The sequence below is a fragment of the Otolemur garnettii genome, unplaced genomic scaffold, assembly GCF_000181295.1.
Source record: "Otolemur garnettii isolate 467f Iridium unplaced genomic scaffold, OtoGar3 scaffold00002, whole genome shotgun sequence".
NCBI lineage: Eukaryota > Metazoa > Chordata > Mammalia > Primates > Galagidae > Otolemur > Otolemur garnettii.
Genome location: NW_003852397.1, coordinates 46,491,072 through 46,509,356, shown reverse-complemented (window position 1 = coordinate 46,509,356; position 18,285 = coordinate 46,491,072). Strand labels below are relative to the sequence as shown.

General features: G+C 34.5%; 1 protein-coding gene across 1 annotated transcript in view; it reads right to left on the bottom strand.

The window, feature by feature from the left end:
* The window catches only part of RBMS3 (RNA binding motif single stranded interacting protein 3), a 570,468-nt gene that overhangs the window by 246,380 nt on the left and 305,803 nt on the right, over positions 1-18,285 (bottom strand). Inside the window, exon 4 of the mRNA XM_023512729.1 lies at positions 655-812. Coding sequence (XP_023368497.1) covers positions 655-812 — 158 coding nt within the window. The remainder of the gene's footprint in view (positions 1-654; positions 813-18,285) is intronic.

Below are 18,285 nucleotides of genomic sequence, written 5' to 3'. Positions count from 1 at the left end.
GAGATCCTCTTTGGTAAACATTCTCTTAAAGTTAAAATGAAAACTACTCTTCCTTTTCCAACAAGAAAGAAATACATTTTTCTTCCTGTACTGCCTAAAATATCAAAAACACTCAGCTAGGGCCTCTTAAATGCAAAATTCCTCCTTGACCTCCCCTAACATTTCTGGATTCCTTGGGACTTCCCAATAACTCCTGTTTCTCCAAATCTTTCTTCTCTTCTCTTCTCTCTTCTCCTTATTGAGAAATTCTACCACCTTTCTCCTTTGGAAATCAATACAAAAACATTTAGTTTCTCCCTTCACCACATGGGCTCTTTTGCTCTGGGGTAGAGGGAACTTATTATCCCTGGCAGGAATTGGCAGCATCTGCATTTGTTGATCTACAGGCATGGAGAGGATTGGGAATCGGGTATGCATATCATTATGATTTGGGACACATAAACACTTTCTATGTACATATTTTAGCAAGCACCATGTATTTATAATAACATCAGAATTCTTTAGCTCCAAGCAAAGATTCAGAGAGAGGACAGGTCTGATAAGCTACTTTTTTTCTTTGCATATCCAGTTGCTTTGGGTCTCAGTACTTAAAAGGCATGGAATTAAAAGGGAACAATGAAGAGAGATGGATTACATATGGTGCAAGAGTTTTACCTGGCAAAGCCAACGCCTCTGCTGACTCCATTAGCATCTCTTAGTATTCTTGTAGAAATGACATGTCCGAAGGGTTTCAGCATATTCTCAAGTTCCTGTTCGTCCATAGAAATGGGGAGATTTGAGATGTATAAGTTTGTTGGGTCTTGCTCTTGTTGCTAAGGGAAGGAAGGAAACAAATGCAGTGTGAGTTCTGAATATTGAGAAACATTGCCCAGATGGAGAAGCTTTTGCTTAACCCATGATCTGGATTCACATCTTCCATGTGCTCTTGAAAGTCCTCTCACCAGGGGTATTACTTTTTCCAATGGAATCTCCTTCTTTGGCTGAATGTTTATCATAGACTCAATGTCATTAATGAAAGCCAAGCTCTCTGCCCATCATTGCTTAGAAAAGACTAGTAGATTTTTATTACAGTAGAACCTCAGCAAATCTGTATATTCTAATACCTCTAACTACAGCTTCCACAAACACTATAACTATCATCAACACTAATTACTGATGTTCTATGTAGTGAGAGCTCAGACCATGTTAGGCATTGTTTGAAGCACTTAATAGGCATTATTTCATTCAATAGTCCCAATAAATATAATTGCCATTTATAGATGAAAAAACTGATTCCTAACTTGTCCAAGATACACAGCTCATATTGGTGACAGCCAGGGCTGAAATCTGGGCCTATCGGCAAATCCATGTGTTTCCCTGCCCTGCTGTCTTGCCTTCCATTAGACCAAGGAGTTTCAAAGTGCGGTCCCAGAACTGCAAACTCAGCTGCACCAATACCTGGGAACTTATTAGGAATACAAACTCTTAGGCCTCCCCCAGAACACCTAAATCAGAAACTCTGAGCATGGGCCAAGCAATCTGTGTTTGGACAAGCTCTCCAGGTGATTTTGATAACTGCTCAAGTTTGAGCATTGCTGTCCTAGACCAAGCATGAATATTTATACACAAATATGATTATGATGTCTATCATTTTCTAACTCAGCAGGAATAACAGTTCAATAAGTTTTGCTTAATAGAATGGGAAACCAAATCACAATCGCCAGTGTCAGTTCTAGGGGTATGAATACTCTCTATTTCGTATAATAAATTAATGTTAGAACTTAGTTGTACTGACATTCAAAATAAAACACAACCCTAAACCTGACATAATTCATCATTAATGCAAAAATGTTAGATATTTAATTGACCTATTATATTTAAATCAAAACAGTCATCATAATTTCAAGGATAAGTAAGAGATTAAATCAATAAAGAAATTCTGAAGTCTATTAGAAATAAAATATCTTTTGTGAAGAGATGACATCAGAGTAAAGTTGGAAAATGTGTGGTTTTAAACACAATGGAAAAGTACAATGAGCAGATTTCAAATATTATTTCAGGTCAAGAAACAATTTTGGTATAAAGCTAAATTCCACTATTTTTAACAGTTCTAAACACTAAGGTCATAATAATGCTTTTATTAAGCTTTGGAATGAATAAGATCTATACTTAGTTTTATTTTTTTAACATACTTTATTTTTCAAAATTTTAGCATTATAGAATATAGTAAAAATAAACACAATCAACATGACAAAGACAACTAGAGTCTTTAATGTTTAGCCGTAGTACGAACGAAGAGATCACAGAATTGAAGTTAGTCTCTCTTTCTCTCTCATTCACACACCACAATCATTACACAACCCAACACTACCAAATGGCATGGTCCTAGAGAAAAAACAGAGATATCATTATCCTTACCTAAGTGGTTTTGATCTTTGTTTTTGTTTTGTTGTGTTTCAAACACACAATAAGAACCTTATTTACATAGAACTTTTATTTAATTTTATAGATTTTCACTATTCAACAAATTTTAACCTTCACATCATCACTCCTAAGTTACTTTGGCAAATATCATCGTATTTATTGAATAGTGAGGAAATGGAGGCATGAAAGACTCATTATCTCACCCAAGAACAAGCCAATAATTAGGGACAAGGTTAAAATTAAAATTAGCAACCAAAGTTTCTATCTTCCAGCTCAGTGTATTTTCCACCAGCCCAATGTTTTCCACACTTCAATCATTTGCAATATCAAATCTTGGCAATTTTTCCAGCCATGTGTTATTAGTTATTTAAAATTAGTTTCTAAGTGAACATATCTATGGGGCTTAAGTAAATTCATTTAAAAAGATAACTTTATGTTATCTTTAATTATCTTTAATATGTTATCTCAATATTTTTAAATATAACTAAATATTGTTTGTTGGCAGAAGGATCTAGCATATCTGGTTGCTCTCTCTTTGTTGCAAATGGGACTCAGGACTGACAGAGGTGTCAGAAGTACATTAACACTGACTGACTCTTTTTCCTGGAAATGGGGAAAAGATGGAGAAAGGGAAAACTTTCTTATGCTGTAACTTCTGAGTCCCACTATTCAAATTCTATGAGAAGCACATGCCCTATTTTTGGGGAGTTCCTCATCCACCAAGAGCTTACCAGTGAGTGGGTCACAGAAAATGGTAGTCCTATGAATGGGTAGGAATTGACCCAATATTCTGCACCCTTGTGTTCTCAATCATCAGGCTAAATAACCACAAGCAACCTATGTCATTGTCCCAGAGAACTGTACTGATCTTACCATTTTCTCTAGGCAGCAGTGCACCAATTTGCCCTCATGCAAATTCATTTCCAAATTTCCTAAGTGTTGAATGCATTACAGCTTCTCAAAATGATGCACCACAGACACACAGAGCTTAGTACATAAGGGATTGCCCAGTAAGCTATGTTCTGAATCCAAATTCAAATAACAAGGACATCTCCTTAATTTATATTCACAGAGACAATATAGCATTGGATGGTGTCATTGCTTAATTTGTATTCACAGAAAGAATATGACATGGGGCAGTGTTATTTATTCTGTCTTTTGAAATGTAGTATTAGTCTTGAATATATTTGTTGACAATAGAATTTATGTTCTGCATAAAATGCACGTTAAAATAATACTTATGCTTATATTTTTACATTCAATTTTATTTATATATCAGACTTATGTAAATGATGGTCATTTTCAAAAGCTTTATTGGCACTGTGAACTAAGGCATGCTTTCCTTTTAACTACCCAGAAGGATTTCTCATGTGATAACTGCAATCTCAAAAAGGTCTTAAAAGTCTTATTTTTGTTATTAACTATTTTTCATGGGCACTTAGCTCCAGAATGGACATAAGGAGGCAACTTCTCCAATCTTATAATTTAACAAATTGAAAAAACAAAAGCTAGAGACATGCTTAGGATTTTCCCAAAACCAGGTTAATTAGTAACTGGCTAGAAATAGAATCCATATCCTTTTATATTTGGTTCAGTGTTGCTAACAATTTATGATACTGACTTTACTTTTGAAATCCAATGACCAGTAAACAATAGGTTTTAGTTCAATGGAAAATTAATATATCTGAATGTCTTGTTTTATTCACTTTGGCCTAGTCATCAATTAGCTTGAGATACAAACTATGACGAGAAAAAAAGAGTTCCTCACATAGTTACTGAACGAATACTGTGCATACACCTGTTTGTAAAGTATGTACTTTACAAAGGATAAAGTATGACTGCAATTCATACATTTAGTTCTAGTACATTTAATTGGCCATGTCACTATAAGTAACTTACAGTGTCATCTGTTTTAACATCTTTTCATCTGTAGAGAGATTTCTAGATTTATTGTTTAGTTTTGCCAAAAGCTCATGAACAAATAAAAAAAGTATCTTCTCCATTGTTAATAGGAGCACAGATCTGTCATTTTATGCAAGAATATGTAAATAATTCAATTTTTTGCAAATGACTTTCTTTCCCTCAGGTTTTTAGTATATGTAAACTGCCATAATAGGATTTGTTGACATTCATTTGCTTTTGATCAGTTTAAGACAATTTCATTATTTTAGAACATTGCAAGATTGCTAAGCAAATTAATATTCGTGGAGGACAGAAAACATTTCCAGCATCTCCATCAAAGGTTATGCGTGGGGTTGTTTTTTGAATATGCATTATGGCTAATATATACACCCAGTTCTGAAGATGTCTGTTAGCAGAACACAATCTCAAAACCTAACAACAACCTGAGGGCACACATTTGATGAAATGACATTTAAATGATCTGGAAGTAGGCACAGTATTGGCTTTAAATAAAGACTGTTAGGGAAATTTTTCTCAAGGTACTTGGGATAGGAAACCTTTTCATTCTAATCTTCATGGGCCAATCATTTTAGAGCATAATAAAATAATTAGTCAGTAGAAAATAAAATCAAAAGATAAGCAAAATGCAAGTTCCCACTTTTATTATTACTTTCAACAGACACAAAATTACATTTCAGATTTGATGTTTTGTCAATGTCAAATCATTATGACATATCTTAAATGCTTACTTTCAATTTCTGATATATTTCATCATGGACAGTATCAGTTGGTGGAACAAACTTTGAGTAACACTGCTTTAGAGATATTGCTATGTATTTCCTTTTATAACATAATACCCTGTGAGGCTTAGTTATTATTTTTTTTTGATTAATTTATCTGAGATGGGAAGACCAATTTTCATCTTACTTTGTTACCCAGGCTAAACTGCTGTGATAAGACCATTGCTCACTGCAGCCTCAGACTGCTGGGATCAAACAATTGTCCCACCTCAGCCTCTTGAGTAGCTGGGACTACAGGGGTATGCCACTAACCCAGTTGATTTTATATATATGATAATCTTATGTAAGTGATAGGGTCTTACTATGTTGACAAGCATGATTTTGAACTCCTAGGCTCAAATATGACCATCCCACCTAGGCTCCCCAAAGTGCTGGGATTATAGGTATGAGCTACTGTGCCTAGCCCCTATCAAGTTCTTTTTAAAACAACATAAAAATTTTACTTGACACATAGTAATAGTACATATGTAAGGGGTAGAGAGTGATATTTTGATGGATGTATGTAATGTGTAATGATCAAATCAGGGTAATAATAATAATACATTCATCACCTGAAATGTTTATCATTTCCTTGGGTTGGGAATATTCAAAATCCTCTCTTCTATTTGAAAATATAAATAAATTATTGTTAGCTATAGTCACCCTACAGTGCTATAGAACACTAGAACTCATTCCTCTTAATTAGCTGTAATTTTATATGTTTTAACCAATATATCTCCCCATCTCCCCTTCCCTCTATGCTTTGCGGCCTTTAGTAACAGCCATTATACTCTCTACTTTCATGAGCTCATTTTTTTTTTTAGTTCTCACACATGTGAGTTCTCATACAGTATTTATCTTTCAGGGCCTGATTCATTTCACTTAAAAATAATGTCCTCCAGGTTCATCCATGTTGCTGTAAATGATAGATTTTCCCTTTTTAAAAAAAATTAAATCATAGCTGTGTACATTAATGCAATCATGGGGTACAATGTGCTGGTTTTACACACAATCTGAAATGCTTTCATCAAACGGGTCAACATACCCTTCACAGCATTTTCTTAGTTATTGTGTTAAGACATTTATATTTTACACCTAGTAAATTTCACATGTACAATTGTAAGATGCACTGTAGGTGTGGTCCTACCAATTACTCTCCTTCCATCCATCCTCCACACCCCCTCACCTCCCTCTCTCCTTTCCCCTTCTTTTGGGGCTATAATTGGGTTATAGCTTTCATAAGAAAGCTATAAATTGGTTTCATAGTAAAACTGAGTACATTGGATAATTTTTCTTCCATTCTTAAGATACTTTGCTAAGAAGAATATGTTCCAGCTCCATTCATTTAAACATGTAAGAGGTAAAGTCTCCATCTTTCTTTAAGGCTTCATAATATTCCATGGTATACATATACCATATTTATTGATCCATTCATAGGTGATGGGCACTTCTTCCATGACTTAGCAATTATGAATTGGGGTACAATAAACATTCTGGTACATATATCTTTGTTATAATGTAATTTTTGGTCTTCTGGATATATACCTAGTAGAGGAATTGTAGGATCGAGTGGCAGGTCTATTTTTAGATCTCTACATTTTTTATGGTTGAATAGTATCACCATGTGTATGTACATATATATACAAGGTGTCCATAAAGTGTGTGTACAATTTACAGTGTAAAATTATTTTGAATTGCACATGAACCTTATGGACACCCTGTATATATCTTGCATTTTTAAATAGTGTCTGAACATCTGGATATTCATATAAAGAAGAATAAACTAAACACTTATCATATACAAAATAAACTCAAAATGGATTAAAGACTTAAATGTAAGACATGAAACTATAAAATTTCTAGCAGACAACATAGGGATAAAGCTTCAAACATTGGCCTGGAGAAAGAAATTATAGATTAGACTTCAAAAATACAGTAAACAAAAGCAAAATAGAAAAGATATTATATCAAACTAAATAGCTTCTTGACAACAAAGGAAGCAATCAAGAGAGTGAACAGACAACCTGAAGTATTTGCAAATTATTCATTTGACAAGGAATTAGCATCTCAAATACATAAGGAACTCAATTCAAATAATCTGAATTAAAAAGTTGGGAAAATTATCTTAATAGATATTTCTCAAAAAATAAAAAGTACATACAAATGACCAACAATTATATGAGAAAGCACTCAATATCACTATTTATCAGGGAAATGGAAATCAAAACCATGGTGAGATTACATCTCATCCCAGTTAGAATGGCTATTATCAAAAAGATTAAAAATATATGGAATACTAGGCAGCCATATAAAGATAAAGGCTTCACATCTTTTATGTTTACCTGGATGGAGCTGGCATATATCCTTCTTAGTAAAGTATCTCAAGAATGGAAAAAAAAGTACCCAATGTATTCAATACTCCTATGAAATCAGTATATAATCACCTACACATTCATAGGAATGGTAAAACATAACAATAGCCCAGAAAGGAGGGAAGAGGATGGAGAGAGGAGGCAAGGAGGGAGGGTATTTGGGGGGACCTAACCTAATGTGCATAATGCAATGATGTATTTCTAAACTATTAAGAATAGAGTAGGAATGTTTTAGCACAACAAATAAATAAGCAAAGAGATGGTTATGTTAATCAGTTAGATGTAAGCACTCTACATTCTATATCAAATCAGCACATTGTACCTTATAAATGCATTAATGTACAGTTATGATTTACTAAAGAATTAAAAAATAAGAAAAAGATGAAAAATAACACATGTTGGTGAGGATACTGAGAAAAGGGAACTCTTCTAACTAGTAGTGTGAATGCAAGTTAGTACAGCCATTATGGAAAATAGTAGCTCCTCAAAAAACTTTGTACAAAGGAGTTGTCACTCTTCTAGTGATATCACCAGCATCTTGTGCTTATCTGTAAGACTTGCAGCTCCCCTAGATGAGATCTGGAGGAAGCCACAGTATTTGTTTCAGTATTTACATGGCTGCGAATTTTATGTATGACCTCAACTGAGCCATTGTGAGCCCAAAAATGTGGTCAAACATTATTCTGGGTGTTTCTGTTAGGCTGTTTCTGGAGGAGTTTAACCTCTAAACTGAAAGCAGATTGACCTTCTTAATGTGGGTAGACTTCATCTAATCAGTTGTGAGCCTGAATAAAACAAAAAGCCTGACTGTTTCTAGAGTTAAGAAGGAATTCCTCCTGTCTCTCTATCTTCAAGCTAGGACCTTTTATTTATTTATTTATTTATTTATTTATTTATTTATTTATTTAGTCTCTTTAGACCCTGACTTTTCCTAGGTCTTGAGCCTGCCAGTCTTTGTAATGGATCTATACTGTCAGCTTTCCTGGGTCTCCAGCTTGCTGACTGAAGATCGTGAGACTGTCAGCCTCCATAATCTCATGAATCAATTCCGTATAATGAGAGAGAGAGGGACAGACAGAGAAAGCCAGAGAATATAGGTCTGTTTCCCTGGAGAACCCATGACTAGCACACGCATTGTATTGCTGTGAAGCTCTGACCTTCACACTGGGACTTCTGCACACACTAGCCACAAAGCTAGCCCTTTGACCAGGCAGACATGTACAGCCTTACCTTAAGATAGGTGTTCCAGAAGTAAACACCCAAAGTCACATATTAAAGAGCAAAAGGAAAAATAAAGAAAATCTGCCAAGAAGTAGGCTTTCACAGCTAAATAGTACCTAATGAACAGGCCCTCCGACCTATTTGCTAAGCAGTGAAAGGGACCTTATGTTTTCAATTGCCTTCTTCTTCCACTAAAAGAAAAAAGGTGATTTTCCTTTTCCTAGTTCCATATGGTGATGGGGTTAGAGGAGAGTGCCTGACAATTATTCCTCCCAAATAATAAAAATAATTTCTTATTCCTCCCAAACAATAAGAATAATTGCTCTAAAATAAGAATAAATAAGAGCAATTTCCCTAAGGAACATCTTTTTTTAAAGGAGCATTTAATTATTTCAGATACAATGTAAGCATTGCATCAGCAACTAGAATTCACTTTCTCAAATTCAATTGGAGGATTTAATTCTAGACAACAAACTCAGCAGGGGCTTAATCATGAAATGATGCCCAGTGCTCCTGACAATCTGGTCATTTGTGCTCTTCCATAAGGCCTGGACTAGCTTTTATGTTGAGATCAATTGAGCAGTCTTGAATTAATATGAGCAGTGAATGGTTAAATGAGCATCTTGAATCTTTATGACTCAGTTTGAATTACCTGTGGTCTTGGAACAGGTGGCCAGATTGGATGCCTGGCTTTCCTTGACTTCTCCCTCCACATGCACCTCATGAACTCGAGCTCAGTATCACCAGTTATCAGCCCTGATGTGATGGTTTCTCCTGTGAGAAAATGCTAAATTAACATTTTACAATATTGAGATCTCTCTATAGTTTTATTATAATATATTACTATATCACAGATATGTATGTTTTGTACTCAGGGTCCTGATGGTCAAAAAGTAACAACAGGAAAAAAAACTATAGAGAACTACTCAATATTGTAAACAAATCACACATTTTCTCAGAGTCTAATTCACCACTCTAAAAGGGGCTCTCCAGGGCTGTCTATTTTATCCAATCTGCTGTGAAAGAAAGTTGTTCCCTGATTTGGTGATAATGACCATAATCATTCTCCAAACACCTGCTGAATTATGGCTAAGGCATGACAATAGCCATAGGTTTGCTATGTTACCCTACTAGTTCTATCTGTAATAATCACAACACATATAAATATAGAATGAATGCAAAACCTTTTTGTATCTTCTGCCTAGAATATGACAGCTTAAACTCACTGAGGGTTACTTATGCCCATATTACTCATGTATCAGTGAGATGTAAAAGATGTTAAGGGCAACTATTCTCATTGTAGTTTATTGAAATGACAACCCCAAAACGCAACACAGATGGTGACTCCTGGAATTATGCAACAGAACTCATGTGGCAAACACTATGTCCTATAAAATTAAGGCTGCCTATCTGTTATAAAATACCCTATTAAATTTGAACTTCCAATAAATAACAAATAATACTTTAGGAGTATATCCAAAATATTACATAGGACTTACTCATATAAAATATTCATTATAACATGGAATTAATATAATTTTACACGAATTATTTATTGTTAGGATTCATACGACAATTTGACAATCAAGTTCATAAATTCATCTTGGAAAAAGTGCTACATATTCATTTCTGAATACCATTATGGTAACCTTCAAATAACTCCCTTTCGGAAGCTATGCACCAATGTCAGCACCTAGTCCACCCTTTAAAGTAATATTGGAACTCTTTTTCTTGAATGCTTGTAAGAAATATCATTGTATTACCCTTGGTGTCCTGAATGTCATAAAAATGTCTTCCTTTCAGTGTTTCCTTTATTTTCTAGTAAAGAAAAAGTTATTGGGTACCAGATTAGGTGAATATGGAGGATGTTCTGCTACAGTTATTTGTTTACTGGCTAAAAATTCCCTCACAAGCAGTAACATGAAGTCTGGTGCATTGTTGTGATGCAAGGGTCATGAGTTGTTGGCAAAAAGTTCAGATTGTTTTCATCTAACTTTTCCTCACGGCCTTTTCAGCACTTCCAAATACTAGACTTGGTTAACTGTTTGTGGAGGTGGAACAAATTCATAATGAACAATCTCTCTGATATCAAAAAAGTTTAGCGACATTCTTTTAACTCTCAATTTGGACTGATGAACTGATTTGGTTATAGATAATTGGCCGATTTCCTTTGTCTACTTTGATACTTTGTTTCAGGGTCATAGTAGTACACCAATATTTCATCACCAGTGATAACATCATCTTGCTTCTCCAAAAGGTCTTGGAAAACTTTAATACTCCTTTGCTTTTGTTCATCAGTGAGCTCCTCTGGGACCATTTTTGCACACACCTTACTCAAGCCAAGATCTTCAGTTAAGATTTCCTTAATTTTTTCTATCAATTGTGACCAGATCTACTGTGCTTCCTACAGTCAGCTGATGACTTTAATGTACAATTTGATGAATTTTTGGAATGTTTTCATTAGTTCAGCATGTTAGTGGCCACCCTAACTTCTCTTCATTAGTGGCAATTTCTCTCTCCTCACAAAAACATTTAATCCATTTGTACACTGCCATTTTCTTCATGGTATTATCCCTGTAAACTTGGACCAAAATATTCCTGATTTCACTTTCACTCTTGCCAGTTTCAGAAAGGAATTTAATACTTTGTTCATTGCTCTAATTCAAGCTCTGCCATTCTCACAAGGGTACACAAAAACATATAACAATAATGAATGACACTTAACAAGACACTGCTGCATGACAACATGAGCATAGCTGTGAAACACAAATATATCAAGGTTATGAAGCCTTACTGAGTTGTTTGCACAGTGCTGCCAACATAAGTGCATGGTGGCAAGTTCATGAACTAAATTTTCAGACTTCATACACATATTATGACCTTCATATGTTATGACATTATCTAGTATAAACTCTGAGTTTACTATATGCCATGCATTATACTTTAAAGTTAAATTCATTATATTTTTATTTCTTAAAACAATCAATGAAGTAACATCTCCACTTTACATGTGAGAAGGTTGAAGTTATAGGAAGCTGTATAATTACCCCAGTCACATGGCTGCTAAGATGCCTAACAAAAATTTAAATCCAAATTGATCTGAATCAGAAGCCTCCATATATGTAATGGCTGTCTCAAATCTTTCTGAGAGATCAAGTTGGACAATCCCTCCTGAAATGGATTCCTATAGGTATACAAAATGCACAATTCACCTTCCTAAGAATGAGAATAATTTCATCATACCGAGGAAATGAGGCAGCAAAAGAAGATATGTTTGCCTTATTTGTGAGGCTGGAACAATAAAATTTCCTAAGTTACTGAGGTATGTTTTTACCTTTCTAATTTTTTTAAACTGTATTGCATGAGAAAAAAATGTATGTTTAGTATATAGAAATGGAAAAATTGCAGGTTTCTATACAAAATATCCCTTTATGCTGCTGTTTTGCTTGAATCTACTTTTATTTCTAAATTGCACAATGTCAATTTTACAGGAAACTGGCTCTGAAAAACCATGCATATTTCACATGGTATAAACTAAGCAGTCAGCTCTATGCTGGCACTTAAAAAAATTCATACAATTTTGCTGTTTAAGTGAAGGATGGAATATCCTAAATTTATTTAATCCCAGTCTCTCCAAAGAGAGCCCGAACAGTCTACATGAGGTCTGCTGTGCTGTGATTTTTAATATCAGCTTGGAAAAAAAAAAAAATGTGGTGGATGATGTGGGGAGGTTCTGAATGTCTGTATGTGTTTATCTCACAATGAAAACTAGTTCATCAATGCAGGGTGGGATGGGAGAGGAACCTAATAAAGTGCTACTGTTATCCTTCCATTTCTGATATTAACATTATGACGTTGGTAGAAAAACAGCAAAGAGGAAGTTCCACATGAAGGTGAAGGTATTCAAATAAGCAAAATAATTTTGTCCTTTAAAAGAGTACTTTCCATCATCATTGCCAGATATTATTTGGCATGTATATTATTTATAATTTTCTTAAACTCATGGATGGGAAAGAGCAAAGTCTTTCTCTTACTGTGACTCAACAGGGAGTTACATGACATCACCAAGAGTGCTTAGATTATTAATGAAAAAGGAATGCATACATCTTAGTTTCTCTCTTAGTTGCAGCTTTTTTATCTATAGGAATCTTGTGATTTAGCAACTATCACACTTGAACAATTGGAAGTATTCATGGTCAAAATACTAATTCAATTCAAAAATCACATGTTGATTTACAAATTTTGACTCATCACCCTTTACTACTTGGATCATCCTCTTGTTTTTGACATTTATGCTCTTGAGCATTCATTCATTCACTCATTCAACATTTCATTCATCTTGTAGTATACAGCCAACCCCTGAGCTAAATTCTAAGGACAAGGGCATGATCAGTTATGACCTCTGCCTGCCTTACAGAGTCAGCCTAGTGGATACTTTGTAACCTAATTTCAATAATAGGTGCTACTTTTCATAAGCTAGCACATTAGTGTAGCTATCAATGTAGACAGATGTCTACCCCTTAACTCTTATAGTCCATTACTCAAAATTCTATTTTACTCAAAATGGTGATTAGAAAATCTAATTTTTTCCTACAGTGTGTCTCAGCTACATGATAAATGTGAAAATTAAATCTTGAAATATAAAATCCTCAGAAATGCATTATAACAAATGTTAATTTGGGCTGTCTATATATCTGTACATCTCTATGTCAGTAAAAATGATTTTGTCCATAGTCCTCTAGAAAATTCTGGAGAGGAATGATCTGTGAACATGTAGTATCATGGTGGCCCTGATATTAACTAGTTATTAACATTTCTCAGCAAATTTTCTGAACTGAGAAATGGAGATAATAATACTAACAACCTCAGAGGGTGATTGTAGGAATTCAAAGTATGATACACTAAAAATTTAGTAGAATGTCAGGTATATAAAGTAAGCTCAGTAATTCCCTATAATTTCTGTAGTTATTATTACATAAAGAATATTAGAACATTGTAAGAGGGCAGCTACTAACTAAATATAGTCATGTTCATAAAAGAACAATTATCACTATTTAAAATTTAGCCCATTACATTTCTCATAGGTACAAACTTACTAGAGATTATATTAAATTATGTGGAGGTGGGCATATTAAATTGATGATGAGATCCTTAAAATGTGGCCACTGTATCAGCAAGAGAATCTAGAAATACCTTACGAGGTGGGAAACAAGACACTGTTCCTATCGTTTATGAGCAACAAAGATTAATGATTTATTACTGGGCTCATTAATCAAAACCATGTGGCTTTTTTTTTTTTTTAAAGGAGCAATTCCACTGTTCAAGTCAATTAGCTCACCAAAGCTATTACACCAAAGAAGCTGCAATGTTATTCAGGCTTCCCCGGGAGTATTTAGAGTATAAAATAAATGCTATTATTCAGAAGATACCGAATTGCTAAGCTTCTTAAATTCATACAATTGGGAACCTGCAGTACATTAAAATGCTCAAACTCATTAAGAGCCTTTTTCCCCAGCTTCAGAGTCATTGGCATTCTTAGCACTGTTAAGAACAATAAAACGCTCCTGGCTTCCAAGGAGTGAGTGACTTCTACTCCTTCAGCTCTACTTCAGTGAATCACCGAGGCAGAACTGGCACCCTACTGTTGAGACAATGACAGCTTCTGCTGGATTACCCTAATACCTAAAATAGGACTGCAAAATTAGCTAATATGTTTCACTGAAGAGGAGCAAAGAGAGTAACAAGTGCACAGTGATCAGTTATCTTTATCCTCTTAAAGCTCTGTTCAAAATGTTTGAGCATCTAGAACTAGAGTATAAATGTTTTAACACAATAACTAAGTAAATGACACAAAGTCTATGTTAACCAGTTTGATGAAAATATTTCAAATTGTATATGAAAACACTTCACTGTACCCCATGTTTGCATTAATGTACATAGTTGTCATTTAATAAAAAAAAAGTTTGAACATCAATATACAAAATGTTGGTAATAATTTTAACCCACAAAATAAAGTGAATATCTATGAGTTACTTCACGTATAAGTGAATTGCTAAATAAAAGAGAAAACTATACTAAAAATATAATAAAACCTAATAAGAATGGAAAGAACAGAAGGAACATATGTCAGAATCACAAAATCACCACATGGCACTCATAAGAATAATAATTGATTTAGGCAAGAATGATCAGTGGATGTCAAAACCAGTGAGTGAATGTAAGTTTCCTGAGAACTGGAAAATGTATATAATCTCAAAGAATCTCACCAAAAGATAGTTATTACTTGCAGGGAAGGAAACAATCACTTTTCCTTTGAGACACCTGACAGACATCACTGTAAACAAGTGATCAAGTAGCATCACCAGAATGGGATAAATTGATGCCATGTGGCTTATGATGGGATACACTGAGAACACTGCAGCACTTTGCAAGTCCTGTTACCAATGCATAACCAGACCACAATCACAGAAAAACAGACAGTCCTCAGGTGAAGGGACCTTCTACGGGACAATTGGCCCATAATCTTCAAAACTCTCGAGATGAAAAAGGACTAAGGAACTATTGCAAACTAGAGGACAAAGAGGGATGCAAATGTAACAGATAATCCTAGATTGAATCTTGAGTCCTTGCATCCCCCAATTTTTATTTATTATAAAGGATATTAATGGGATCGCATAAAATTTGAAGTTCTGTAGATCTTCAAATCCTATCAAATTAATGTTATTTTCCTGATGTTGATTATTTTACTGTGGTTATGTAAGTAAATGTCCTTGATATGATAACATAAACTGAACTGTGAATGGATAAAGGGGAATCCTGTCTATAATTTACTCTCAAATGTCTTAGAATAACAATACCAATAGGTACATGTCTATACAAACAATGACAAAGTAATATCTAGACAATCTAAACAAAAATTATTATTATATTATTAATTTTATTACAACATTTATGTTTGGAAGTAACTAAGAATAAAAGTTAAAACAAGTACAAAAATAAAATTAAAAGGAACCTATTAGTCTTGATAGCCAAAATCCAAAAAACACAGGTGCTTATTGTAAGAATTTTACTTTATAAAAGAAACATAACACAGTATACATTTTGTGCTTTGCATTCAAACTGTACTCCCTCAAAGATAATAAGAATTCCCAAAGCAGAATTCATCATCTGGTTTCCCTAATACTGGACAGTTACCAGACAGTTACCTTAGATAGTGTCCTTTGAGTTGGTTCATCTATATACTACTAGCTCATGGGCTCCACTAAAGGTTTTAAGTAACATTTAGAATTAGGTGCTCTTCAGAGAGAAGGAAGATGGAGATTCAAACTGGATTCCAGGTATTGATAAGAAACAGTGCATTAAAGGTTTAATAACCAGAATCCACAGAGAACTCAAATGTATTAGCAAGAAGAGAACAAGTGATCTCATTGCAGGGTGGGCAAGGGACTTGAAGAGAAACTTCTCTGAAGAAGACAGGTGCATGGCCTACAGATATATGAAAAAATGCTCACCATCCTTAATCATCAAAGAAATGCAAATCAAAACTACTTTGAGATATCATCTAATGCCATTAAGATTAGCCTATATCACAAAATCCCAAAATCACAGATGCTGGAGTGGTTGTGGAGAAAAGAGAACACTTCTACACTGCTCGTAGGATTGCAAACTAATATGTCCCTTCTGGAAAGTCATCCGGAGAACACTTAAAAAACTAAAAATAGACCTGCCATTTGATCCCATAATTCCTCTGCTAGGTATATAATGAGAAGACCAAAAATCACACTACAATAAAGATATTTGTACCAGAAAGTTCATTGCAGCCCAATTCATAATTGCTAGGTCATAGAATAAGCCTAAGTGCCCATCGACCCATGAATGGATCAATAAATTGTGGTATATGTACACCATGGAATACTATGCAGCCATAAAGAAAGATAGAGACTATACCTCCTTCATGTTTACATGTATGGAGCTGGAAAATATTCTTCTTAGCAAAGTATCTCAAGAATGGAAGAAAACGTATCCAATGTACTCAATCCTATTATGAAACTAATTTCCTAGGAAAGCTATAACCCAATTTTAGCCCAAAAATACAGGGAAAGGGGAGAGGTAGGGGAGAGGAGGGGGGAGGATGGGTGGATGGATGGTGATTGGTGGGATCACGCCTGTGATTTATCCTATAAGTGAATCTTTCTTAATGTAGAATATAAATGTCTTAACACAACAACTATGAAAATGGCATGAAGGCTATGTTAACCAGTTGGATGAAAGTATTTCAAATTGTATATAGAAACAACACACTGTACCCCAGGATAGTATTAATATACACAGCTATGATTTAATAAAAAAAAATAAAGCCAGAGAAATTCTTTAAATGTAAAACAGCTCTCTTCTACCACATTGCTGGTTCACGTGACACTGCCAGATTTTCTGCTCATAATGTAGCCCATATATTAACTGCCAGAATCACTGACCTCATAAATAGACACAAAGATGATATTTTTGTGAGTCTGCAAAACAGTATAGGACGTGGGATAAAGGAGAGATTCTATTTGAGTAATGCATAGACCAGTGATTCTGAAACAAGGTAATTTTGCCTCTCTCATAGGCAGTTGGCAACATCAGAGACATTCTTGCCACAAATTCAGTGAAGAGGCTGCCATAAGCATCCTCCATGCACAGGAAAGTCACCTACAACAGAGAATTATCTGTGAAAGAAAGTTTCTATCATTCCAAGGTTAAAATACCCTGGACTTCTTTTGGGGTGGGGGGAACCATATATATTATGTGTGTATGTGTGTATAATTATATCGCTGTTATTGTGCATTTAATATACCTTCATATATTACACATCATCTATAAATATACATGAGACTTTCAGTGTTCATTTGGGTATTTTCATTATGGTGCCCTTAAATACATGCAAGCATATAATGAGGTACAAATGACTCTGTTTATAGCTTGAATGCATCTCTTAAGCCAAATACACTTTAAAATTACATAAACGCAAAACCAACACAATTCAGTTAAAATATTAATTTAGTATCATGAATCATGTTATTTTGCCAAATCTAAATTGCCCCTTGGAATGTGAACATGCTACTTACTGAAGAAACACTAAATATTTCTGAAATTCATAGGCTATCTTCTTTGTGCCATGTGATGTTCTGATTCTTCCACTACCTTTTTCTAAGAAATTTTTATCTTAGTATAGCTTGGCAGGGTAACAGCGTTGATTTGGTTTAAAAACATCATTTAGTTATCAAGCTAGCATTTATTTTCTTTCTTTCCTAATTAGCCCTAGACAATGATGGCAGGCCTCTTGGCACCGTATGATTATAGACACAAATACAGACGCAGACAGTGACATCAACTGGCCATCCAGATGATCTCAAACATGTTTCATAGTTTGAAGGAGATTGTCACAGAATGAAAAGCCTCAGATGAATATATTCCTAAAAATTATTTCTACCATGAGGTAGTGGCCTAAAATGACTTGGGGACACAGGGGCCCGCTCATACAGAACCCTGGGGGTCATGTCTATGTACTGGGAATTGGAATTTTATTAAGTACAATGCAAAGACACTGATGAACTTAGGTTTGGAAA